General features: G+C 34.3%; 1 protein-coding gene across 2 annotated transcripts in view; it reads right to left on the bottom strand.

Moving 5' to 3' along the window:
- Window positions 1-4,428: 4,428 nt before the first annotated feature.
- LOC134857113 (uncharacterized) overlaps window positions 4,429-26,189 on the bottom strand; it is a 32,835-nt gene continuing 11,074 nt past the window's right edge. The window contains exons 1-9 of one of the 2 annotated variants that reach the window (XM_063873481.1): window positions 15,443-15,643; window positions 9,736-10,026; window positions 8,911-9,175; window positions 8,014-8,117; window positions 7,364-7,467; window positions 6,302-6,546; window positions 5,709-5,831; window positions 5,251-5,479; window positions 4,429-5,023 (exon numbers count right to left, since the gene is read on the bottom strand). In XM_063873481.1, coding sequence (XP_063729551.1) covers window positions 4,622-5,023; window positions 5,251-5,479; window positions 5,709-5,831; window positions 6,302-6,546; window positions 7,364-7,467; window positions 8,014-8,117; window positions 8,911-9,175; window positions 9,736-10,026; window positions 15,443-15,464 — 1,785 coding nt within the window. In that variant the 5' untranslated portion in view covers window positions 15,465-15,643 and the 3' untranslated portion in view covers window positions 4,429-4,621. Of the gene's footprint in view, window positions 5,024-5,250; window positions 5,480-5,708; window positions 5,832-6,301; window positions 6,547-7,363; window positions 7,468-8,013; window positions 8,118-8,910; window positions 9,176-9,735; window positions 10,027-15,442; window positions 15,644-26,189 lie in introns of those variants that run through there. The other variant, XM_063873480.1, reaches the window with a different exon arrangement.

Here is a 26,189-nt window from a genome sequence, read left to right as displayed (position 1 = left end):
CATAGCGAAAAATAACTCAGAATTTTGAGCATAGTGACACGCGATTTTTTTTATGGGGAGGGGAATTTTGCTGCCAGTTTTTATACTGCCAGTGCCAGTTCAAGTACTTCGAGCACTGCTGAAACCACTGAATGACCATATTTGATAAACATTTCTGAACCGCATATTTCACGAATTCTTGTTTTTTTTTGCACTTCGCTCTATTCGGCTGCAGAGTAAAATATTCAGACCGTTTTTCTGGGAACCTAGAAACGTTATTGGAAGTTTCATTGCACAATTGAAGGAGTTATAATTTTCTTATTGAACCACGTTTGACCTTCATGTTGTTACAGAATTAAAAGCGCAAAAAAATCACTTTCGAGCCCAAATTCTTACACTTTTTCAGTGATGGGATCAAATCTATTCCAAAGAGTGAAATGATAAAAACAAAAGAAAATCAGTTTAATTAGAACCAACATTGGCTAGAAGTATTGAAAAGATGTAGTCAGTAACACTTGCGGCGTGCAGTATTTTTCAAGTTTCAAAAAAGAAATAATTATACACAGAGGCAAAATGGAGCTTCGCATCACTTGCGATATAGCACAAACATTAGAAAAACACAAGTAAAAAAAATTTTAAAAGGTAAAAAATTAAGTCTATCAAATATAATGTATGTCTCGATGAAAAAAAAATCTACGTAAAAATTACAAGCATAACATTCGAAAGTAAAATATAAATAAGGACTTTTTTCAAGCTTACACCAGTTGGGCCGAAAAAAAAAGAAAAAAAATTTTTGTAAGAACGAATTGATTTTCTAAGAACGTTGTAAGTACCCCTGAAGCTACCAGAACAATATTTACAACTGTAATGATAATTGCTTACAGCACAAGAAGAATCCTTGATGTGGCAACTAAGCCTATAAAACTTGAACGGACATACGAGAGTCCGACCGTTCAAGTTCTACCAAGAAAGTTTTTAATTGCACACAAACTGGGAAAACAAACTGTCCGACCGGGACTCGAACCCAAGAACTTGAGGCACAAAGATGACAGTGAGAAGGAACCTGAAAATTGCGAAGGTACAATAGTAGAGCAAGATGAAGATTTGTAAGCAAAACTGTTTACGGGAAAAAACATTCGTCCCGATTACAAGACACTTGCTCATCGCTAATCGGATATAATATTTAAAACTCCAGTTCTATCTTTCTTGAACGAGACAATATTTAAAAAAACTATTGCAAAAATAAAAAGTTTTGAAAAAAGTCACTTAAACTACAAAACTGCGTCAAAACTTTCTAAAGAATCATTTTGTAATAATTCATTCGAGAAGTTAAACAATTCCAGTTTCATTTAAAAAAAAAGATTTAAAGCCTATGCGAAAAATGTTTTTTTTTTACATCGGGAAAACCTCTTAGAATTCGAAACTGAATTTGAAGCATCATTAGAGCTCAAAATCAAATAATTTTGTGCAGAAACATGATAACATGCACTGAGTAACTTCCTCAGAATATGCAACTTTTAAATTGAAAAAAATTTGTTTTGTTGCTAAAAGATTACTTTTCAAATTTAAATACGTTTAAGGCGTTCGGATAATTTTTTTATTATGACTGAGAAAAAAAGCAAGATCGGTTTTTTAAAACTAGGATAATACTTTTAGAAAAAATTGAAAGAAATGAAAACAACAAGGTCGGTTTTTAAAAACTAGGATAATACTTTTAGAAAGAAATGAAACAACTAAATTTCAAAGAACTTTAAATATCAATTTTAATTTTTTATTCTGGTTCATAGCAAAATCTGTTGATTTGATTGATAATTTCAGCTTTATAAGAATAAAAATCAATCAAAAAAAATTGTAAAAGGCAAATTTTGAGCTGAAAATTTCAAACACACGAAATTAGAACATAGTAACAAATCATAAAAACCGTTGATATAGCCGATGGTTGTTGATATTCGAGTTAATGGCTGTATTGCTTATGTTTTTTTTAGGTTGTTGGGTATAGATCTCAAACAAAAAAAGGAGATTACGAGCCCATCTGTGCACTGAACAGATGCACAATTTACTGTGGGTAAGTCTCTGGAATCCAGAGACAAGTCTTTAAACATTAACAAGTAGTCAGAAGGATCAAAGAAAATGAAAGTACAAAAGAAGATCTAAGAGAGCTTCCTTATTGTGGAATCCGCTGACAAATCCTAAAATACACAGTTTGGTCTCGCAATGAAAGCAACACTTTTTAAACAAGCATATATGTTTAAACACCAGCCACCAACAAAAACAGATCAAAGTGAACGTGCCAAAAACAAATAGCATTGGATCAGTGCAAATATATTGAACCCAAGCATTAAATTATAAGAATTACGTTGGAAAGAGCGTTTGTTTCTGTATAAAAAACACGGGGTGAGCGCAGGCATGCTGATGACTTAATATGAAAACTTTGAAGGGTCGGTCATTAGTTTTTCATTGAGTTGATTCTGCAAAAACTGTAATTCAATTTCTAAACATTTTGCAAACTGAAATCATATAAATATAGCACTTTGAAAAAAAATACGCACATAGCACTTTCACAGCATTCGCCAAGTATTATGAGTGAGTAAAAACAAAAACAAACTATCGCATCCTTTCATATTTGAAACTTAAAAATTTCAACGAACTGAAAATTTTCTTATTCACTAAAAAATTTAAAATATGGAAAAAAGCGAAATTGGACTTCGCATACAAAAGAAAAATTAGAGCTTTTAACTATCTAACTCATGCAAAATTTGAACAAATTTTAAACTCCTCCTTGCGTTTTAGCAACTAAAACTTAGTTTTGAACAAACTTAAAAAAATTTTAAACATTGTTTTTTTTTCAGAAAATTCACTGCAAATGTTTGTTTATAACTCTCCTCCGCACGAAAACTAAAACCCATCTTCGCTTTATAAAGTATGATTCTCGCAATGAACACAAGAATAGCGCATTTTTTAGCGAAAAAGTTTGCAAGGTAGGAAAAACCGATTCAATTCATTATTTATGGGATGGGAAAGCTCAGGTGAAACTTTTTTCATTATGACTCGACCAAATTGCAAAAATCAGAAGTATAGTCTTTTAGAAAAAATTAGAATTAGAAAAAACTTCAACAGAGACAAAAAAAACTCCGAGAGATTTTTCTTGTAGCTTTAATTAAGAACATAAGCACAGAAACTTCAGAGTTTGTCAAATTTTGACCGGGTTTCTCTGGTTACTACGAAATTGACTAATTTCAGTGTTTGTCTTTTATCAAGCTCATTTTTTGAGATTACAAACCTGCCAACAAAAAACAGCGCCATTCCACAGTTGAATAATCACTTTTGTTTCAAATTTTTAAGTTTGTGAAAGCTTTTTTTTTCTGGCAGTTGCATTGTGTAATACAGAGGCGAAGCAGAGCTTCGCGCCACTTGCGATACAACGCAAACATAAAACATAAGAAGGCAAAAAATGATGAAAAAAAAACTGGATGCACTAAATTAATCGTACGTCTCAATAAAAGATAACTAGGATCCCTGCTAAAGCTAGCTATAATATTTTAGGAAAAAACTAAAAAACATCCGATTACAAAGTTGTCATTTTGAATGGTCGGAAAAAAATGAAAGAAGTTAACCACAAGACCTTAAGTGTATTCATTTAGTTCATTGAGACGGAAACTATTTTTTATCTAAATGCTTGGCTAAAATCAACTGCTTCTGCAAAAAAAATTTGAAAAACAACTTTTTGTAAGGTGACTGTATTGTGAATATTCTACACTTGTTGCAAAGCTTCCGCTTCGAATTGAAATTGAATAACCAGCATTCTCAGTTTATCTCATTCTTTGGTTTCTAAAACCTAAATAAACAATTTGTTAATTAGGCAAAACTTCAAATTTTCAGAAAATTTAATTTCAAAAAGATTAATACTGATTTTATCTACAGCAACTAAATTACGAAAACTTAGACAACAATAATTTTAACACAATTTCTATTCAAATCACACGTTGATCCAGATATTTGAAATGTGCACACAAACCTTCAAATTAGCTAATGCTCTTAGGGTCACAAGTTTCATTAGATGTAACTTAATTGAAGAAATTTGAAGATTTGAAGCGATAATGTAATAGTACTTTGTTTATGGAAACTTTTTGCTGATCTGCAATATACTTTTATTTAAACCATTCAATGGCTCCTATTTACTTCTCTTTTTAAACAATTTTGTAGCTTCGTAGAGCTTCGTAGGATATATGCCTAAGTTAATCAAGCTTCACTGATTGCATTACTTTGAAATTAATATCATTTGTCTTTCAAAATAAGATAACTAAAGGCTGAAATTCTTTAACTATCAACGCCAAACGCTAAATACAGCACCTCTCCGATTTACTTTGTAATATTATGGGCTAAACAACATAGAAAATGAATTTTCAAAATCATAGTTCTAGTACAGCTGTTAAGCTAGAACAAGAATCAATTTACCAATAAAAACTTGATTTGTAGCAATGTGCTGTGTATTATTTAGCCCAACTACAAATAGATATAACCTAAAGTTAACTGTTTATGAATCCATAATTTTATATTCTGTTAAGTCAACCATGTCGGGCAGTGGTTGTTTTTCGTATGTCGGTCACTAATCCTGAGGCACATCATTCACTCAGTTTTTTAATCACATCCATCCATTCAAAGTTGCGCCTTGCTTGTTAACCATGGAGAGAGGCGGCAACGCAATTCCATACACGGAAGTGCTCTCGGTACCTTCAACTGCCAACGTGTAAGCCGGTTCCGTTCCCAGCTGTCCCGAGAGACCCACGAATCTGAGTTGATTGGAGTCACATAACACTGTCTTATACAGTAAAGCTGGTCTGTTCATTGAGGAATGTGTGAATCCTAGCATACTGGCCACTACTTGCTGTCCTTCGCAATGATTCTCTTCACCTTCGGTATGTCTTCGCTTCTTCTCAGTGACGTCATTCGCTGATGCGTCCGCTTCCTTGGACTCCTCAACTTCGCCTGCAGATGCTTCTGGCTTCTTCTCGACGGTCTCTTCATGTGATTCTTCTTTCAGGCCCTAAATACACACAGGTTTTTTTTTCCACAGACTGATAAAACAATTGATGCGCATTTAAAAACCATAAATTTTGTCGAGCTTAAGTTGCCCACATAAATCTATGCCCAATGTTGTCATATGGTTGCTAAGAAGACAACTCCACCGGGTTTCAAAAAAATGTGCACTTTTCGGATGGTCTTCCAAAAATGGGTAAATCTAGTTAAGTCTTCAGATTTACTGAAAGATACCTCGAAGTGCCAGGCGACGAAGTAGTTGAACCGGGATCCCACCACGTACTCCACTGGCATCTGACTGTCCAGATGGAACTGGATAATGTCTCCAGTCTCCGCATGAGCTGTCTTGTCACTCTCCTCCTGGTCCAGATTGTACAGAGCATAGTGACAGGTGGAAGGAGGCTGGTTGTCGTCACACAGTTCCACCAGGGAATACTTAGACTCACGATCCTTAGCTACCGATCTGAAACATGCCCGTTTTCTCAATTGATTCATAGAGATGTTATAAAAGCTTCTTCGGAAGACCCAATTGATTTTAAAAAAACATTGAAACCAAGTCAACATAGTAAAAACTCAATCAGTTTAACAGCAAGAAAAAAAACTACCACAAGGTTTCTACTGATTACTGATAACATAATTGAGCACCAAATAACAAGTCTTTCGTGAAGTAAACATGTAAAAATATGACTAACTTCACAGTGTGTTGTGGGATGTCCATCTTCCACAGTTCCTTTTGATCTCTTCCTCTGGGCACGAGTACCTGGTGGGTGGAGAACATCACAAAGCCCACCGCAGACGGAGACAGAGTCCACTCTCTGAATATAAACATACGTCTCTTCGAAAAAAAATTGATCAATTCTAATTTATATAGTGTCCTCATGTTCAAATACAAGGCTGGGGGAAATTATCATCTTAAAACATAGCCAACAGATAATTCGAAAAGTGTAAACGAACAAGGAAACCGAAAAAAAAAGATTTTTCAACCATTTTCCAATTTTCGCATTTCGAAAAATTGTATCACCTTACAGCTCTTCGAGTTGCAAGAATTAATTAAGATTTGCCTATTTCTTACAATAAGTCGATTTCGATAAAACTAGTTCAATAGGTGACTTTTTATTCCGTAAAGAATTAAAGCCCATTTTTGAAACTTCGGCATTAATTGCCAATCCGATGATTTTGGGCATACACATTTCGTATGCTACCACAGCAGCTAATTTTTCCTGAAGTAACTTCAAGACAGATCTCAAGTAGAAGTGCATGTCATAACACACATGTTATAACTTACCCTTCTGGGTTCACTTCGTAGTTGAACTTTTTACCCAACTTCATCTCAACTTTTCCCTCCTCATTAACCGTGGGCAGATGAGAGGTGATAGCGAATGCCGAAGTGCCGTTGGCCGATAGGGTGACCACACGTGTCTGGTGTAGAATAGTGTGCTGGTCCAATACAGTGTGGCCTGAGATTTCGGCCAGCTGCACCTTCTGTTTCGTCAGAGTGGGAGCCGCAATGAAGTGACCTTCTGTCGAAGTCTGAAAGAAGTTGATGTTCATAATAATTAGAAGTCTGATTAACATCCCTCAAGGTTTCGAATATTTTCATCCACTCAGTAAATTCACATTAAATATAACGCTTGCCAATCGCAAGCGTAACTACACTATCCGAAATTTATCAATTGATATCATGATGAACATAGCCAACTGACAGTTGGAAAAGATTAATGAACACAAGGAAACTGAAAAAAAAAAACGGACTTGATTTTTCAAATCAAAAACCTTCAACTTTTGAATTTCGAAGAAAAAAATAGATGGCCTTAAAATTCTTTGCATTTGTAGAACAATTTATGATGGACCCTTTTTCGTTAAAATTAACCCAATTTGAGAAAACTGGATCAATACGTAACACTTATATTTCGCTGGGAAATCTGATAATTAATTTCCATTTTCGAAATCAGAAGTCGATCACGTTTTTTGCGACCTTTACACTTTTGCTGTTCGATAGCATAATTTGCCTTCCTTTTAACAAGGAAAATGAACTGAACTTAAAAAGAAATCACAAGTCAAACCGCGAAAAATCAAAATTGAGCGTGAACAAATTTTAAGGCTTTCCTGAAAAAAAATTCAGCAAGACCTTTATAAGAGTCTTCACTACGTTCATTACTATTAATCAGCCTACTACTGTTGAAGCACTAACTTGAGAACGCATGCCAGTCGCAAAAGTAAAAGAAAACATATCATTTTGATTTTGTACTCATATATTTTTGAAGCTCAAGCTCATTTACAATCAGAATTTATTAAACAAAATCGTGAAATGTTAACATAGAGATAAACTTAAAAAGATAAGACGTACCGGACACGTCTGTAGGAATCCGTAAGTGGCACTGGACTCTTCAGCTGAGAGAGGAATTAAGTCGAATTCTTCACATCCTTCGGCCACAACGCTTGTCATGTTAGCTATAAACAGAACCAAGTAAAATTCATACATCCCCGTTTCGTATATTGCTACAGACTCAAGTTCGAATTCATTGCGAAACAAAAACGATTCCCATATTTTTCAATCAAAATTAAATTTATTCAAAAATGATCTGTTCTTAAAATAGGTAGCAAAAAGTAGAAATACAGAATTAATTTCAAAAAGCAAATTACCAATATCAAAAATCCTCCATACAAAAGCTAGTTTTGCTCACAAAAGTTATGTCTCAAGGTCGCTTGAAAATTCAAGATTGCATGCAAATTTGTTCAAAATTGGCAGATTGCTTTTAATTTTTTTGCAACTGTATAAATCAACTATTAATAGATGGTTGCTTGAGTGAGGCAACATTACCCAGCCCAGAAAAATTACCAAATAAATGCATGTAGCTCTTAAACAGGATCACAACAGCGGTTCTCCGTTAATAGCCAAATAGCTCGTATGTTGGTCCTTTCCCTTGTGGATATACCGTTTTAACAACTAAAAAAGAACTTCAATTGGCGAAGCATGCATTTTGTGTTCCAACTCACACTTGGACTTGCTGGAGGTGGTCTTCATGTCAAGCATGTAGTGCTTCTTGTCTGCACTTTCAAATGCACACCACATTTTCTTGCGTTCTCCGCCACTCACACACCTGTGCACAATTAACATGTCTACCCTAATGCCAATTCCAAATCGAACTAAAATAATTTCGTTTCAGCGAATTGCAGATTATCTATAAAAATCGATGGTGGATTTAGGATTTTCTCGACGACTTCTTTTTTTTGACCGGCCCAATTGATTTTCCGAGCTCTCCCAGATCACTAAAAAGACCCTGAATTGGCCAAACTTTTTAGATACTTTCCCAACTCAAAAAAAAAAGAAAACTTTATTAGCAAATTGAAATAACTTTCAAGAAGCAAGTGTAAATCAAGAAGCAAATGTATATAGTATATAAATACTAAATACTTCAGAAAAATTTTAGGGTTGGTCCGCCGAAATTGAGCGCTTAAAATAGTACCAAAGGGGGGACCCTTTGGATAGTCAAAGGGTCATATCCCCTACCCCTCCCCCCCTCTAAATCCGCCCCTGTATCGAAGTCTTGTCTAAGAATAGTCATTTTAGGTAACATCCTTATATAAGGGAATGTTTTTTTTTTGCTGAGCCGAGGTTTTTGCTACTGGAAATTTCTCAAGGTACCGCAATTGTAACCGAAATATACCAAAAAAGATGTATTTAAAAGTTTATGTAGCAGCAAAAAACTTCCAAGATCGTGAATAAGCACGCTTTGGCAAATTTTACATCTAAATATCGTTAATTCAAATATGCGAATGTAATGTTGCAAAACGAAAAACGGACCACCAAATAACAGAGTCATCAATATAAATGTTAATTCAAGAAAACATGCCGGAGAATACAGGAAAGAAAGACGAGGAAAGAAGACTTACTTTATGGATCCATGGGGTTCCAATCCCACTGGCCTCACTCCAATAGGCGAGCCAGTCTGTGACGTCACCACTGAAATCTCCCCCACACATTCCACGTATGACTCATCGACAACACACTTGGACGAATCCTCCCCCTCGACTTGGCGTCGTTTCCTGTTGCTCGAAGTGTCTGCTGGTTTGTTTTGGTCGTACGGAGTGAAGAAAGCGACGTCATCTTTGGCGTCTCCGTCCATGTCTCCTAGTTGCGATACTGATCCACCAGAAGCTACAAGACAACATGGCCCCTTGCATAAGTTTGAAATCAAGGAGAATTTTGCGGATTTTCAAAAAAATTTTGTCGACCATTTTTTATTTTTTAGGTCGAAACAAATTGATTTTTTGAGCTCTCCCAAACCACTTTGAAGACCCCAATTTGACCAAACTTTCTGCACCGCAGGCAAATTTTTGAAAAAAAGATTTTAAAAAAGCGTTTTTAGGCACTTTTTGGAAAATTTCGACCAAAAAATCGCGTTTTTTCGGCGCGCGCTCACCCCTTACAATTAGTATAGATTGCCTTTAAAAAAAATTTTTCAAGCCGCAGAAAGCTCCTTTAAAAAAATTTTCACGTCAGTCAGCCAAAATGGATATCTCAAAATAGATCAAAGGGGGGACCCTTTGGGTCGGCAGGGGGTCGAATTCCTGAGGGGAGGGCGTCCCTCCCCCCCTAAATCCGCTACTGAGCACAACTTCAGTTTATAATTTCCTTCAACATGCTAACAGTATGATCATCTGGGATAAAATCAACATGCAGCTTAGTCTTTTGCAAGATCAGTGTCCACTACCAACCTGACTGGGTTAGTGTGTTGGTCCTCTCATCCATCTGGGCTCCTTCGGAACAGGGCAATACGAACACAAAAACTAGCACAAATGCCACCAAAAGAGCCAGAGATAGGAAGAAGAAAAAAGTCCTCAACTTGGACATGCCGAACATGAAGGTGTCCTGGTCGGAATCGGACTCGTTGTCGTCCTCGTCATCCTCCAGTTTTTTTCCCGCCACTTCTAATTGGGATATGTCTTTCTCGTTGGCTCCCAGGGATGCTTTAGAACCATGGTGTCCATTCGCTATCGGATTGTCATCTGCAAAAAGAATTTGACGGTATTATTTTATCACAAAGAACAGAAAAGGGTCTACGCAAAAATTGTGTCGTTTTCCTTAACGGATACGAGGATGCTTCGAAATTGGTTCGATATTATTAGGAAAGGGAGCATATTAAGATATGACAGGCTAAAATCGAGCACTATCAGTAAATTAGCTTCAAACCTGTTTTTTTTTGTTTTGTTCACATAAATTTTACCAATATGTTTTCAACTAACTTTTAACTCAATGCTTTGCAACTTTTTAGGTTGATTCAACGCTCTGGACAAGATCGCAACATTTTTTACAGAGGCGAAGCTGCATTTTTTGCACCACTTGCGATTCAAAACAAAAAAGCTGCAGAAAAAATCGAATGTCGAAACACTAGATCTATCAAAAATTAGGCTAATCTTGAAAAAAAACATGCGAAGACAGCACGATGGGAAATAAGCATCGGGAAAAATTTACGAAACGGCAACAAAGCCAAAAATACTTTTAGCAGAAACCCTTTAAGCCAAAAAAATCGAGACTTACAACTTATAAAAATTTAAGAAGTCTCCCTCACCCTCAAAACACACAAACAAAACTCTATTTGCTCGTCAAATTAAACAAAATGGGCTAATAAGCCAATATAATTCAGACCGAAATCTATTAAGCTGAGAAAAAAGCCAGGAAAAATTCAAAAAAGTTTACGACTAATAAAAAATTATTAAGTCCCCTCGCCCTAAAAACATACAGACGCAAAATAAGGCTATTAAGCCGATATAACAGGACGAAACCTATCAAGCCGAAAAAAGAGCAAAAAGAAAAATCATTGCCATAAAAAAACTAACTATAATTTCTATAAAGATTTTAGCAGTTTTGCTATCTAGAAATTAGCATTGAAAATGTTTTCATTGAAACGACTCAAAATTAGATCTCTAGGACGATAAAATATCAGCAAATACTTGCGCAGGAAAAAGTTTTGAGCGAAAGAAAAACAAGAAAATATACGACATAAACCAAAACACTAACAGCAACTACAATGTAAACTTCTTACAGCAAAAAAAACAATTCTACGATTTGTCAACTAAGCCGACAAAACAAGCAAAAATAAACCCATAACTTTTTTAAACGGCTTAAGTACCGCTTGAAAAAAGCAGTGCCTGTCAAATTCGAAGCCAGAACTTTAGCCGTCCCAGGAGAACTCGTTATCTCCAGACCAAGAGTGACGGAGACGCATAGAAACTTGAATTCGTTATTAAAGGAACCAAAGTTTACCGTTTCTAATTTTGACCATTCTGCGAAAATATGAGGCAAATTTTTAAAAGAGAAAATATGTATATAAATTTGGGTAATAGTTTACTTGTTTGGTCCCTCAAAAACGCTCTGGTTCCTAATAAAAACAGAGGTACAGCATGTGGTTATTTCTAACTGTAAGCATCTTAATTTCTCTATGTTGCATGCCAAACGGGGCAAGAGAGTCTAGTGGGTACGAAATCGGTTATCAACCCCAAGGCGTAGGTTGGAAACCGTCCTGGCTTTTCGTTTTAGAAAATAGGCGGGACCAATCATCGAAACTAGTTTTGTCACGGGAACAAACAGCTGAACTAGTACCTAAATTTGATTTCATTAATCATCTTTTGAGACAAAAATGGTCCTCCCATTCTTTTACCGAATATTTTTTTATCAAAAACAAATCGACTTATTTCATTGATACAAGTTAAAGAGCCATCAATTTAACACAATAAGCATGAAACAGACTTTTATTGGAGCTATGTACAGTGCTGATTTAAATTAACCGGACAAAACGCGTTAAACTTGAAATTTAAAACGCATTTTTCTCAAATTGGGTTGAGTTTAGGTGAAAATTTATGAAGACAAAATTTGCTTAAAATTTTAGCAGATTTAATATGGTGTAGTTTGTTTTGCGAAATTCGGGCCCAAAATTTTACCCCACATTGGCTTTCCTTAGTTAATCAAAAATTACGCCGAAAATACCCAGTCGATCACAGACATAATTATATCAAAGTGAGCCCCTTACGTAGCCCAACAAACTTTATGAAGGTAATAATCTCCAAAATATTGTATAAGTTAATTTATTTTTGTTTGATAGACAAAAAAGGTCATTTTTACTATATAAAATACCAACTTTTTATTTAAAAACAATTTTTAAACAATTTGCATTTTTTTTGGAGAAAATACCCTTCATAAAGTTTACTGGGCTACGTAATGGGCTCACTTTGATATAATTATGTCTGTGATAGACTGGTTATTTTCGGCGTAATTTTTGATTAACTAAAAAAAGCCATGATGACCCATTTTTGGGGTAAAATTTCGGCCCCGAATTTCGCAAAACAAATTACACCCTATTAATTCTGCTAAAATTTTAAGCAAGTTTTGTCTTCATAAGTTTTCACCTAAACTCAACCCAATTTGAGAAAAACGCGTTTTAAATTTCAAGTTTAACGCGTTTTGTCCGGTTAATTTAAATCAGCGCTGTATTCATATGTGCAATGGAGTTCATTCAAGCAAGACAGCGCATGAAAAAAACTACATCTGTTTAATCTTTTGATCAAAAGTAGTCAACATATAGGAGATAAAACTGAATCTTTCAGTGAACTTAAGGAACATGAAACGCTATGACTTCAAACTACACCACAGTATACTAGCAACTTAAAGCGTATACTCTTCTTAAAGATGCAAGCATTATTTTCGTTCATAAGCTGTTGGTTTTAGAGAACTGAATATTCATTCAAATCCTTGGCTTATCTTCTTTCGAACGAAACTGAGACTAAATAAGGCTTAAAGAACACCCACCTTTGTCAAGAAGATACAATTAAAAACCTATTCAATGCCATATGAAAGCACTGACCACAAGTCAGCATCGGTGATTTAATAGATTTTTTACCATCAACGACACGATTCTGAAAGGCTAACTTCAAAATATACAAAATGTCGGTATTTCAAAAACATGATCAATGTGACTTCATATTGCCATCCTTTAACAGGTATATCTTTATAAAAATTGAGGCTCAAGAAAATACAACATGAAACTTGAGCCCCAAATTTGATGTGAGATTTGAGGAAGAAGAGCATCTATAATGTTGGAATTAGATACCCCCAAAGCGTCCCAAATACAACTGTTTCTACACAGTAGAACCTTGAGAATAAACATGGCAAACATTTGGCCGTTTAATCAAACCAGAAATTTTTCAAGACAGTGTCTTCTGTTGGTTCATTGAGATAGTCAAGGCCAAATTTATATACAGAACAGAACTGAAAAACTTTCACAAAAGAAACTTGAAGTCAAAATTGGGTGCTTCAATGTTTTAGAGAAACTAAACTTGAGAAAACTTTGATGAGTTTTTTGTTCCGTAGGTAACTGTCGTCCTTGATTCGACTTTGTTATGAGCACTCGCTCGAAGAGCCGAAAATGTCCGTTGAGATACATCTGTTGCGACTACAAAAAAGTCACTGTATTCCTCCCAACAAAATTCAACACAAAGGCGAAGCTGCGCTTCGAAAACACCTGCGAGAACACGACGAAAAAGCAGCTCTATCAAGGGAAATAAGAAAAAGTAGAAATAGGCTTCGAATTAGCAAAAACTCGGCAGGATTCGAATCTGCGACCTTGCAATTTTGTCTCACGCACTAACCACTCAGCCACGGATGCTTAAATTCCCCAAAACTAGCCACAAATAACGAAGCTACATATGCTAACAAATTGCGAATTCAATGCCCTAAAAAGGACACCAAATACAAAAAGACACAATTTTGGAAAGTAATAAATTGGAAAGCATAAAACCAAATTGAGTTGGAAAAATTCCGAAATCGAGCTTTTTATCATTGTACTCCTGTTTGAAACAAAAACTCTGAAATCGAGCTTTCTATCATTGTACTGCTGTTTAAACGAATAACTTTTTTCGGTTCATTTGATGAATTAAAAATGCTTCAACTGTGTTAACTTTTTATAAATCAAATGCTAAAGCAAATATGACATACTGCTACAGCAGCGCATCGTTCAAAGTTCCACCAAAAGTAGCATTTTCATTTGCGCAGAAGTAATGACGATGAACTCAAACTATCACGAGGCACAATAATCATTCTATCACAACTACGTTCCGTCTATAGTACCAGTCTAACTCCTGCATGAGCAGAATAGATCTTCAAAGGACAAATGAATGCCCTCTATGCAAAACTGTGCCTCACGATCCTTAACGTCTGTTCAACTGTCAGCAAAACGCGACAGACCTCACAATTGAGTGTTCATGAGAAGACCCCATCAAAGCTGCTGCATTCTTAAGCCTCAGCTAACAGCATGGTTCATATGATGACTAGGTCACCTCTGGGGTACCAGCCAGAGGAGTAAGGGCCTGCACATCGAGCCGAAAACATAATGAACTTATAACCGCTTGTACAAACAGGTCATGCCACTAGCAACTAGTGAAGACGCTTTTACAAGAGACGGGCACAGCACTAGAACTGGGGCACTCTTACTACACAGGGCACCCCGATAGAGTCGCAGTGCTTGTTGGCCACAGGACGAGCCGAAACCAATAAATCAACCTGTTTCAACTGAACCAGAATAATGAAAGACAACCAACTGAGCAAGCACCGTCAAACAAATTAGGAACACGGAAAATAATCAAGCACTGAACCCGTGTCAGAAGCCCGTATCAGAAGCATACGAGCTTACAACAAGAACAAGAAGAGCGGAAAAGAACTTTGGTTTCAGATTGACTTTTTTCAGTCAATTTTGATAGGGTCAAGAGTGGTATCGTATAGAAGCCCTGTTATTCGTAATTCGGATTCATTAAAAAATTCAAAAATTTCTCTATGGTTTCAGAGTTGAGAAAAAATGGCCGGATTTTTTCTGTTTTGCAGACTGATTCAGACGAAATTTGACGAGAGGCTGAACTCCCCTATAGTTACAGATTTGGAAAAAGAAAAAACAGGAAATTTAAATTCCCCTATAGTTACAGATTTGGAAAAAGAAAAAACAGGAAATTTAAATAAACTGCTGAAGCTCTTCTTTATTTTGCTAATCATTTCAGAATCTTTTTCATCTTCAGTTGGGAAAATTGTGCGCTTCTTGCACAGCAACCGGCTATCCTTGGTTGTTTATTCAAGTAAACGGTTTATTCGAACCACTTGAAATTTCTGAATCAAACAAGAAACTAAATTTAGCTGTGGAAGGAAGGATCCAAAATTAAATATATTTAAACATCAATTTATGAAAGTAATACATCCAAAACAACAAATGAACCAAAACACTATAGAATATTTGCGTTAAAATAGTGTCATATGTATTGAAGTTATTATAATCAACTGGTCTCAAAATCTTTAACGCTTTTTCAAAGCTTAACTTAAAACTTCGCTGCTTATTATCGACATTTTAAAAAAAAACTGTCCAGAATATTAATGGCCTCAACTTACCATTGAGTAGATTGGTTTCCATAGTCGCATCGAACAATCTGTTTCACAAAATCCACAAAAAATATTTCTTATTACTGATTCAATAACTCGGCCCTAACAAAGTGACATTTAATTTAATATTAGCTAGACCACCAACGAAAATGTACATTCCCTAGTATACATCTAAACTGCCTGGCCGATTTTCAAATTGACTAGTCTTTGAAACAGCGAGAGATAATCAGAGCATCATCATTGCCTCATAAAGTTAGAGGTCTGTTTATTAACTTCTTGTTCAACCATATCATAATCCATGAAGCACGAACATGTTACGAATAACTATTGTGGTCTGAAATCTATTGACCGCAAAATAACAAGGCTATGCTCTATAAGGCTAGCAAGTAGTACAATTCAATCTCGTTCTTCTAAAATGAAGACAGTAGTTAGGGAAAAGTCCTATGATGATTCATGATATCAATTCCAACTTCTGTAATGTTGTTTCGTTGCAAATTTCGATCTATCAGCAAACAAAAACAAGGATAACCGGTTGCTGTGCAAGTAGAGCAAAATGTTCCGACCACATTGTTAAAAAAATTAACAAAAAATACTAGCAAAATTTTTTATTCAAATTGCATCGTTTTTTCATTTCGGTGTGATGATAGAATCTAAATGAAAGCCTCGATATCGAGAACCTTCGATCAAAAAGTAAATTAGGTATATTTAACAACAGTTTTCCTTATCAAATAAAATTAAAAAGTCAAATAACTTTCAAAACTTTTCCAAATTTTTTGCAGAAAACTATTTTTCGATCTGAAAATTTCATTACCACGAAGGCGCTAAAAGAATGATCGATAACCAATTTCAATTGATTGAAACTCAGTTATAACTAGTATGAAACTAACAATTACACAGAGGCGAAGCTTCGCTTTGCAAACACTTGCGAGCGCACGACAAAAAGCAGCTCTATAAAGTACAACAATATTAATAAGAAAAAATCCTCGAATTAGCAAAAAAAAATCGTCTGCCTCTGAGATTCGAACCTGCGAACCACTAAAGCCAGGGAAGCTTAATTTTTTACCATTAACCACTCAGTCACAAATAAAGCAGGGAACAGATGCTATGTAATTTCCAATGCTACACTGAAATTTCCAATTAAGTGAACACTTTTAATAATGCGTACCTACTTATTCCCTTTTAGAAAATTCTACACAGGCGAAGCTAAGCTTCGCATCACTTGTGATACAAGAAGATTAAAACAGCAAGAAACTCACGAACTATCAAGGAAGACTTCGAACTTTGTTATCGTTGATGAAACCACTAGAAAAATGAACAAATAGAAAATCAAGTTTTTTAGTTGAAATATATTAAATTTGAAGTTCCAAGTGGGTTTGAATTTGAGCATTCAAACAATTAAAATTGAGGCTTAAGTCTTAACGATCTCTAAATAATATCGGAAATTCATAGGAAACAAAATATTAGCTAAATAAGTCGACAGAATTAAAGCCTATAGCTAATTAGTTGAAAATCAACCAAAATTGTTCGGCAAAATCTTAGGGGAAAAACATACATGTATTGCCCAATCCACAAAATTGATATATGTACTGAAATCAAAGTGGTATACACAATTCAGAAACTAAACTGATAGCTTAATCAAAAGCCGAAAAATCATAATATCGTAATATCGATGTTGAAAGCGTAGCATAGCCAACTGACAGTTGTAAAAGAAAAATGAATGAAAAAAACACTGAAAAAAAATTTTTTTGTTAAAATTAACCCTATTTGAGAAAACTGGATCAATAGATGAAACTTCTATTTCGCTGAGAAATCTGATAATTAATTTCCATTTTCCAAATTCGAAGTCGATCACGTTTTTCTTGACCTTTACACTTTTGCTGTTCGATAGCGGAGTTTGCCCTCCTTTTCACAGTGGATATGCATTGAGCTTAAAAAAGAATCACGAGTCAAACCGCGAAAAATCAAAGTTGAGAGTGAACAAACTTTAAGGCTTTTTCCTGAAAAAAAAAAACAACAAAAAAATAAGCAAGGCCTATATAAGAGTTCAGTACTCCCTTCAGTACTCTTAAAAATTGATGTTTTATCATAATAGATAGAACTACATTTATCCAAATAAATGAAAATAGATTTGAAAAAAAAACCACAAAATAGAATGCAAAATTAGCATGGGAGCAACACTTACCAAGCGGTAACAAAACAGAAAATACCTCAACAGAAACCATTCATGCTGAACAAAAAATCTTAATCATTAAAACACTCTCACTTCCCCTCAGAACACATACGCACACGAACTTTTTTCGGTCATCAAACGTTACAATAAAGGGCCACTAAGTCGATATAAAAAAAATTTCCGAAACCTGTTAGGCCGAAAAAATTGAAAAAGAACAACAAAATTTAAACAAATCGATTTAGTTAAATTTTAACCAATGTAAAAAATCGGCCAGGTTTTTAAAATGCTAAAACACTTAAATTAACTACAGTCGAAATTATTTGCTACAAAAACAAACTATTAATAGCGTGTAACGCACCTCCGGTACTCCGAATTTTTAACAACTCATAAAACCCGCATATATTGAAAAAAGATCTATGATCTTTGAGTGTACTCTGACAGCGCCCAATTACAGGGTTTATAATTACAAATTTTGAACCCTGTATACACAATTCAGAAACTAAACTGATAGCTTAATCAAAAGCCGAAAAATCATAATATCGATGTTGAAAGCGTAGCATAGCCAACTGACAGTTGTAAAAGAAAAATGAATAAAAAAACACTGAAAAAAAAAACGACTGAATTTCGAAGAAAAATATAGACGGCCGTAAAGCTCTTTAAATTTGGGGAACAATTTGATTAGTTTTTTGTTAAAATTAACCTTATTTGAGAAAACTGGATCAATAGATGAAACTTCTATTTCGCTGAGAAATCTGATAATTAATTTCCATTTTCGAAATTCGAAGTCGATCACGTTTTTCTTGACCTTTACACTTTTGCTGTTCGATAGCGGAGTTTGCCCTCCTTTTCACAGTGGATATGCATTGAGCTTAAAAAAGAATCACGAGTCAAACCGCGAAAAATCAAAGTTGAGAGTGAACAAACTTTAAGGCTTTTTCCTGAAAAAAAAAAACAAAAAAATAAGCAAGGCCTATATAAGAGTTCAGTACTCCCTTCAGTACTCTTAAAAATTGATGTTTTATCATAATACATCGAACTACATTTATCCAAATAAATGAAAATAGATTTGAAAAAAAAAACCACAAAATAGAATGCAAAATTAGCATGGGAGCAACACTTACCAAGCGGTAACAAAACAGAAAATACCTCAACAGAAACCATTCATGCTGAACAAAAAACCTTAATCATTAAAACACTCTCACTTCCTTTCAGAACACATACGCACACGAACTTTTTTCGGTCATCAAACGTTACAATAAAGGGCCACTAAGTCGATATAAAAAAAATTTCCGAAACCTGTTAGGCCGAAAAAATTGAAAAAGAACAACAAAATTTAAACAAATCGATTTAGTTAAATTTTAACCAATGTAAAAAATCGGCCAGGTTTTTAAAATGCTAAAACACTTAAATTAACTACAGTCGAAATTATTTGCTACAAAAACAAACTATTAATAGCGTGTAACGCACCTCCGGTACTCCGAATTTTTAACAACTCATAAAACCCGCATATATTGGAAAAAAGATCTATGATCTTTGAGTGTACTCTGACAGCGCCCAATTACAGGGTTCATAATTACAAATTTTGAACCCTGTATACACAATTCAGAAACTAAACTGATAGCTTAATCAAAAGCCGAAAAATCATAATATCGTAATATCGATGTTGAAAGCGTAGCATAGCCAACTGACAGTTGTAAAAGAAAAATGAATAAAAAAACACTGAAAAAAAAAACGACTGAATTTCGAAGAAAAATATAGACGGCCGTAAAGCTCTTTAAATTTGGGGAACAATTTGATTAGTTTTTTGTTAAAATTAACCTTATTTGAGAAAACTGGATCAATAGATGAAACTTCTATTTCGCTGAGAAATCTGATAATTAATTTCCATTTTCGAAATTCGAAGTCGATCACGTTTTTCTTGACCTTTACACTTTTGCTGTTCGATAGCGGAGTTTGCCCTCCTTTTCACAGTGGATATGCATTGAGCTTAAAAAAGAATCACGAGTCAAACCGCGAAAAATCAAAGTTGAGAGTGAACAAACTTTAAGGCTTTTTCCTGAAAAAAAAAAACAAAAAAATAAGCAAGGCCTATATAAGAGTTCAGTACTCTTAAAAATTGATGTTTTATCATAATACATCGAACTACATTTATCCAATTAAATGAAAATAGATTTGAAAAAAAAACCACAAAATAGAATGCAAAATTAGCATGGGAGCAACACTTACCAAGCGGTAACAAAACAGAAAATACCTCAACAGAAACCATTCATGCTGAACAAAAAACCTTAATCATTAAAACACTCTCACTTCCTTTCAGAACACATACGAACACGAACTTTTTTCGGTCATCAAACGTTACAATAAAGGGCCACTAAGTCTATATAAAAAAAATTTCCGAAACCTGTTACGCCGAAAAAATTGAAAAAGAACAACAAAATTTAAACAAATCGATTTAGTTAAATTTTAACCAATGTAAAAAATCGGCCAGGTTTTTAAAATGCTAAAACACTTAAATTAACTACAGTCGAAATTATTTGCTACAAAAACAAACTATTAATAGCGTGTAACGCACCTCCGGTACTCCGAATTTTTAACAACTCATAAAACCCGCATATATTGAAAAAAGATCTATGATCTTTGAGTGTACTCTGACAGCGCCCAATTACAGGGTTTATAATTACAAATTTTGAACCCTGTATACACAATTCAGAAACTAAACTGATAGCTTAATCAAAAGCCGAAAAATCATAATATCGTAATATCGATGTTGAAAGCGTAGCATAGCCAACTGACAGTTGTAAAAGAAAAATGAATAAAAAAACACTGAAAAAAAAAAACGACTGAATTTCGAAGAAAAATCTAGACGGCCGTAAAGCTCTTTAAATTTGGGGAACAATTTGATTAGTTTTTTGTTAAAATTAACCTTATTTGAGAAAACTGGATCAATAGATGAAACTTCTATTTCGCTGAGAAATCTGATAATTAATTTCCATTTTCGAAATTCGAAGTCGATCACGTTTTTCTTGACCTTTACACTTTTGCTGTTCGATAGCGGAGTTTGCCCTCCTTTTCACAGTGGATATGCATTGAGCTTAAAAAAGAATCACGAGTCAAACCGCGAAAAATCAAAGTTGAGAGTGAACAAACTTTAAGGCTTTTTCCTGAAAAAAAAAACAAAAAAATAAGCAAGGCCTATATAAGAGTTCAGTACTCTTAAAAATTGATGTTTTATCATAATACATCGAACTACATTTATCCAATTAAATGAAAATAGATTTGAAAAAAAAACCACAAAATAGAATGCAAAATTAGCATGGGAGCAACACTTACCAAGCGGTAACAAAACAGAAAATACCTCAACAGAAACCATTCATGCTGAACAAAAAACCTTAATCATTAAAACACTCTCACTTCCTTTCAGAACACATACGAACACGAACTTTTTTCGGTCATCAAACGTTACAATAAAGGGCCACTAAGTCTATATAAAAAAAATTTCCGAAACCTGTTACGCCGAAAAAATTGAAAAAGAACAACAAAATTTAAACAAATCGATTTAGTTAAATTTTAACCAATGTAAAAAATCGGCCAGGTTTTTAAAATGCTAAAACACTTAAATTAACTACAGTCGAAATTATTTGCTACAAAAACAAACTATTAATAGCGTGTAACGCACCTCCGGTACTCCGAATTTTTAACAACTCATAAAACCCGCATATATTGAAAAAAGATCTATGATCTTTGAGTGTACTCTGACAGCGCCCAATTACAGGGTTTATAATTACAAATTTTGAACCCTGTATACACAATTCAGAAACTAAACTGATAGCTTAATCAAAAGCCGAAAAATCATAATATCGTAATATCGATGTTGAAAGCGTAGCATAGCCAACTGACAGTTGTAAAAGAAAAATGAATAAAAAAACACTGAAAAAAAAAACGACTGAATTTCGAAGAAAAATCTAGACGGCCGTAAAGCTCTTTAAATTTGGGGAACAATTTGATTAGTTTTTTGTTAAAATTAACCTTATTTGAGAAAACTGGATCAATAGATGAAACTTCTATTTCGCTGAGAAATCTGATAATTAATTTCCATTTTCGAAATTCGAAGTCGATCACGTTTTTCTTGACCTTTACACTTTTGCTGTTCGATAGCGGAGTTTGCCCTCCTTTTCACAGTGGATATGCATTGAGCTTAAAAAAGAATCACGAGTCAAACCGCGAAAAATCAAAGTTGAGAGTGAACAAACTTTAAGGCTTTTTCCTGAAAAAAAAAACAAAAAAATAAGCAAGGCCTATATAAGAGTTCAGTACTCTTAAAAATTGATGTTTTATCATAATACATCGAACTACATTTATCCAATTAAATGAAAATAGATTTGAAAAAAAAACCACAAAATAGAATGCAAAATTAGCATGGGAGCAACACTTACCAAGCGGTAACAAAACAGAAAATACCTCAACAGAAACCATTCATGCTGAACAAAAAACCTTAATCATTAAAACACTCTCACTTCCTTTCAGAACACATACGAACACGAACTTTTTTCGGTCATCAAACGTTACAATAAAGGGCCACTAAGTCTATATAAAAAAAATTTCCGAAACCTGTTACGCCGAAAAAATTGAAAAAGAACAACAAAATTTAAACAAATCGATTTAGTTAAATTTTAACCAATGTAAAAAATCGGCCAGGTTTTTAAAATGCTAAAACACTTAAATTAACTACAGTCGAAATTATTTGCTACAAAAACAAACTATTAATAGCGTGTAACGCACCTCCGGTACTCCGAATTTTTAACAACTCATAAAACCCGCATATATTGAAAAAAGATCTATGATCTTTGAGTGTACTCTGACAGCGCCCAATTACAGGGTTTATAATTACAAATTTTGAACCCTGTATACACAATTCAGAAACTAAACTGATAGCTTAATCAAAAGCCGAAAAATCATAATATCGTAATATCGATGTTGAAAGCGTAGCATAGCCAACTGACAGTTGTAAAAGAAAAATGAATAAAAAAACACTGAAAAAAAAAAACGACTGAATTTCGAAGAAAAATCTAGACGGCCGTAAAGCTCTTTAAATTTGGGGAAGAATTTGATTAGTTTTTTGTTAAAATTAACCTTATTTGAGAAAACTGGATCAATAGATGAAACTTCTATTTCGCTGAGAAATCTGATAATTAATTTCCATTTTCGAAATTCGAAGTCGATCACGTTTTTCTTGACCTTTACACTTTTGCTGTTCGATAGCGGAGTTTGCCCTCCTTTTCACAGTGGATATGCATTGAGCTTAAAAAAGAATCACGAGTCAAACCGCGAAAAATCAAAGTTGAGAGTGAACAAACTTTAAGGCTTTTTCCTGAAAAAAAAAACAAAAAAATAAGCAAGGCCTATATAAGAGTTCAGTACTCTTAAAAATTGATGTTTTATCATAATACATCGAACTACATTTATCCAATTAAATGAAAATAGATTTGAAAAAAAAACCACAAAATAGAATGCAAAATTAGCATGGGAGCAACACTTACCAAGCGGTAACAAAACAGAAAATACCTCAACAGAAACCATTCATGCTGAACAAAAAACCTTAATCATTAAAACACTCTCACTTCCTTTCAGAACACATACGAACACGAACTTTTTTCGGTCATCAAACGTTACAATAAAGGGCCACTAAGTCTATATAAAAAAAATTTCCGAAACCTGTTACGCCGAAAAAATTGAAAAAGAACAACAAAATTTAAACAAATCGATTTAGTTAAATTTTAACCAATGTAAAAAATCGGCCAGGTTTTTAAAATGCTAAAACACTTAAATTAACTACAGTCGAAATTATTTGCTACAAAAACAAACTATTAATAGCGTGTAACGCACCTCCGGTACTCCGAATTTTTAACAACTCATAAAACCCGCATATATTGAAAAAAGATCTATGATCTTTGAGTGTACTCTGACAGCGCCCAATTACAGGGTTCATAATTACAAATTTTGCAAAGTTTTTTATTCAAGATTTTTTTACAAATTTTGAAGAACCATAAAGTTTTGTAGTTTTATATAAGTTCTTTGAAAAAACTTAAAATTAACTGAGAAACGTTACATCTAGGAAACCAAAATCAATTGCGCAGTCGCATTTGGACTTAAGATTTGCAACTCCTGAGAGTACTCTTACAGTACCCAACTACAACGTTGGGAAATTCAAATTTTTAGAAACTTCAACCTTAAGTTTTCTAAGAAAGGTAATGTTTTGAAAAACCAGAAATAAATTCACATCTCGAAAACTACCAAGATTTGAGCAATCTTATTTGAAAGCAATATTCGCAATCTTTGACAGTACTCTGACAGCACACAACTACAGTGTTGGGAATTTCACTTTCGTGAATTATTTTGAAATTTGAGTTTTTTGAAAATTTCCGAAAAAATCACAAAAATCGTCGCATCTCTTAAATAAAAAGATTTGGGCATTCTTAAATGGAGGCTGAATTCGCAACCCCTGAGATTACTCTGACCGCCCCCAACTACAGGCTACGATTTTCAAATTTTGAACATAAATTTATTTTCATGAAATTTTTTTGAAAAAATCGCAAAAAACGTCATATCTAGAAAACTACAAGGTTTTGAGCAGTCATATTTGGAGGCAAAATTCGCAACTTCTGAATCCTGGCAAAGCCTCACTACAAATGGTTAATTCAAATTTTGAGAAACAATTTATATCTAAGTTCTATAAAACATTTTGAGAAAATCCTAAAAAACATCATATCTCGAAAACTGCAAGGATTTGACTAGCCATATTCAGAGGCAAGATACCCAAAACCCCTGAGAAAACACTCATACATTCCAACAACAGGATTGAGAGCTTCGAAGTTTTTGGAATTTTTTTGAAAAATCATAAAAAACGTCATATCTCGAAAACTACAAGGATTTGAGAATTGAGATTTGGTGGAAAATTTGCAACCCTGAGAGTATCCTGACAGCGCCCAACTACAGGGTGAGAATATCAAAAATTGAAAAAAAATTTCAAATTAAATTTTGTAGAAAATTGCTGTATCTGGTAAACTAGAGGATTTGGTTATTCATATATGGAGGCCAGAATGGCAAAACTGGGAAAACCATGACAGAATCCCACTATTGGGTTGCTTAATTCAATCTCGATGAAATAGACACTGAATTTAAACTGGAAAATCGAACAAAAAACTTAACCATTGCAATATACAATATAGCTAAGACGTGCAAAAATTCTTTTGTTAAACATGCAAAAACAATACGTTGAAAAAGCTTAATCATGGCGAGATAATGAAGCCCGCATTTCAATATACAATAGAAATAGATAGATAATAGATAGAAGAAAAAGCAGGTACACAGACAAACAGACATAATTTGACCTCGAAAAAAAATTGCTGAAAAACTAATGACCTTGCAGAAATTTCATCGAAAAATTTTCTTAAGCATTGCAATATATGATATAGCTTAAACGTGAAAAAATTCTTTCGTTAAACATGCAAAATTATTATGCTTAAGCATGGGAGATAGATGTCACACACATTGAAATATAGTATAGATAAATAGATAGATTAGATCTGGCAGTTAAGCCGACAAAACATAACTAGATAAATAACATACCGTAATTTTTTTGAACTGGAATATTTACCGTTTGAAAAAAAAACAGGCCCTGGTCATATTCGAACCCAGGACCTATGCCGTCCCAGGCATATTCTTTACCTTCATGCTGTGCGCAGGATACAGTATACTGTGAAATTACGGGGAAAGTTATTTACGGGGGGGGGGGGGAATTCCGGACCCGATTGCAATACTCTTGCTTATCACATTCGCGTTTGAGGCTTTTCGTCGTAGACTCGTGTATTCTCTAGAAGTGATTTAAATAGATAGTTCACGCACATTGTTGTGCTGCTGTGATGTCAGAATCCTCCGTTTTGATGATTAATTCTTGAAGGGTGCAATGCCAGCAATTCACCTATTCCACTAACTTGGAATGAACGTATTCGCTCAGAGGACTTGAGTCAGTCCGTAGACTGCGAATACTCAGTTCTGTCCATCTGCCTGGACATTTGAATAAATGATAAATGTCATATTGGCCCTAGATTACAGGAACTGCAAGCCATTGCCACTTTCGATTACATTCTTCTTCTCTTAACTATTCTCGGGACTAGAATTATGCGTGCTTTTTTCCACATATGTCGAACTCATTGAGATAAAAATGGCAATAATTTAGGTGAGAATCTTAATGCTATTCAGTCCAAGATGCTCTAAACAGAGAACGGCAATTTGACCTGGACCCAAAGCCTTACTCTTAATAGATGGAAGCTCTTGTAACAATCATAGCGGTGAGATGTTGACGTTTCTAAGTTTTGAGAGATGACGCATGATTACACTGTTCTTGTATCTTTCTTGGGCGAGGAATGAATTTCTTGGTCAAGGAATGAACTTCTAGCTCAATTGGTTTCAAAACTGTTTGTGTCATATTAGGGGATATCGTTGAGCATAATAGGCCTGTGGAATATTTTCGGAGGGTTTGGCTTGACAGATTTTATAAATAACCAAAGCTAGCTTGAACTGGCTCTC

This window comes from Symsagittifera roscoffensis, chromosome 1 (genome assembly GCF_963678635.1).
Source record: "Symsagittifera roscoffensis chromosome 1, txSymRosc1.1, whole genome shotgun sequence".
NCBI lineage: Eukaryota > Metazoa > Xenacoelomorpha > Acoela > Convolutidae > Symsagittifera > Symsagittifera roscoffensis.
Note: the sequence above shows the minus strand (reverse complement) of the source record. Positions and strands in the feature narration are given on the sequence as shown.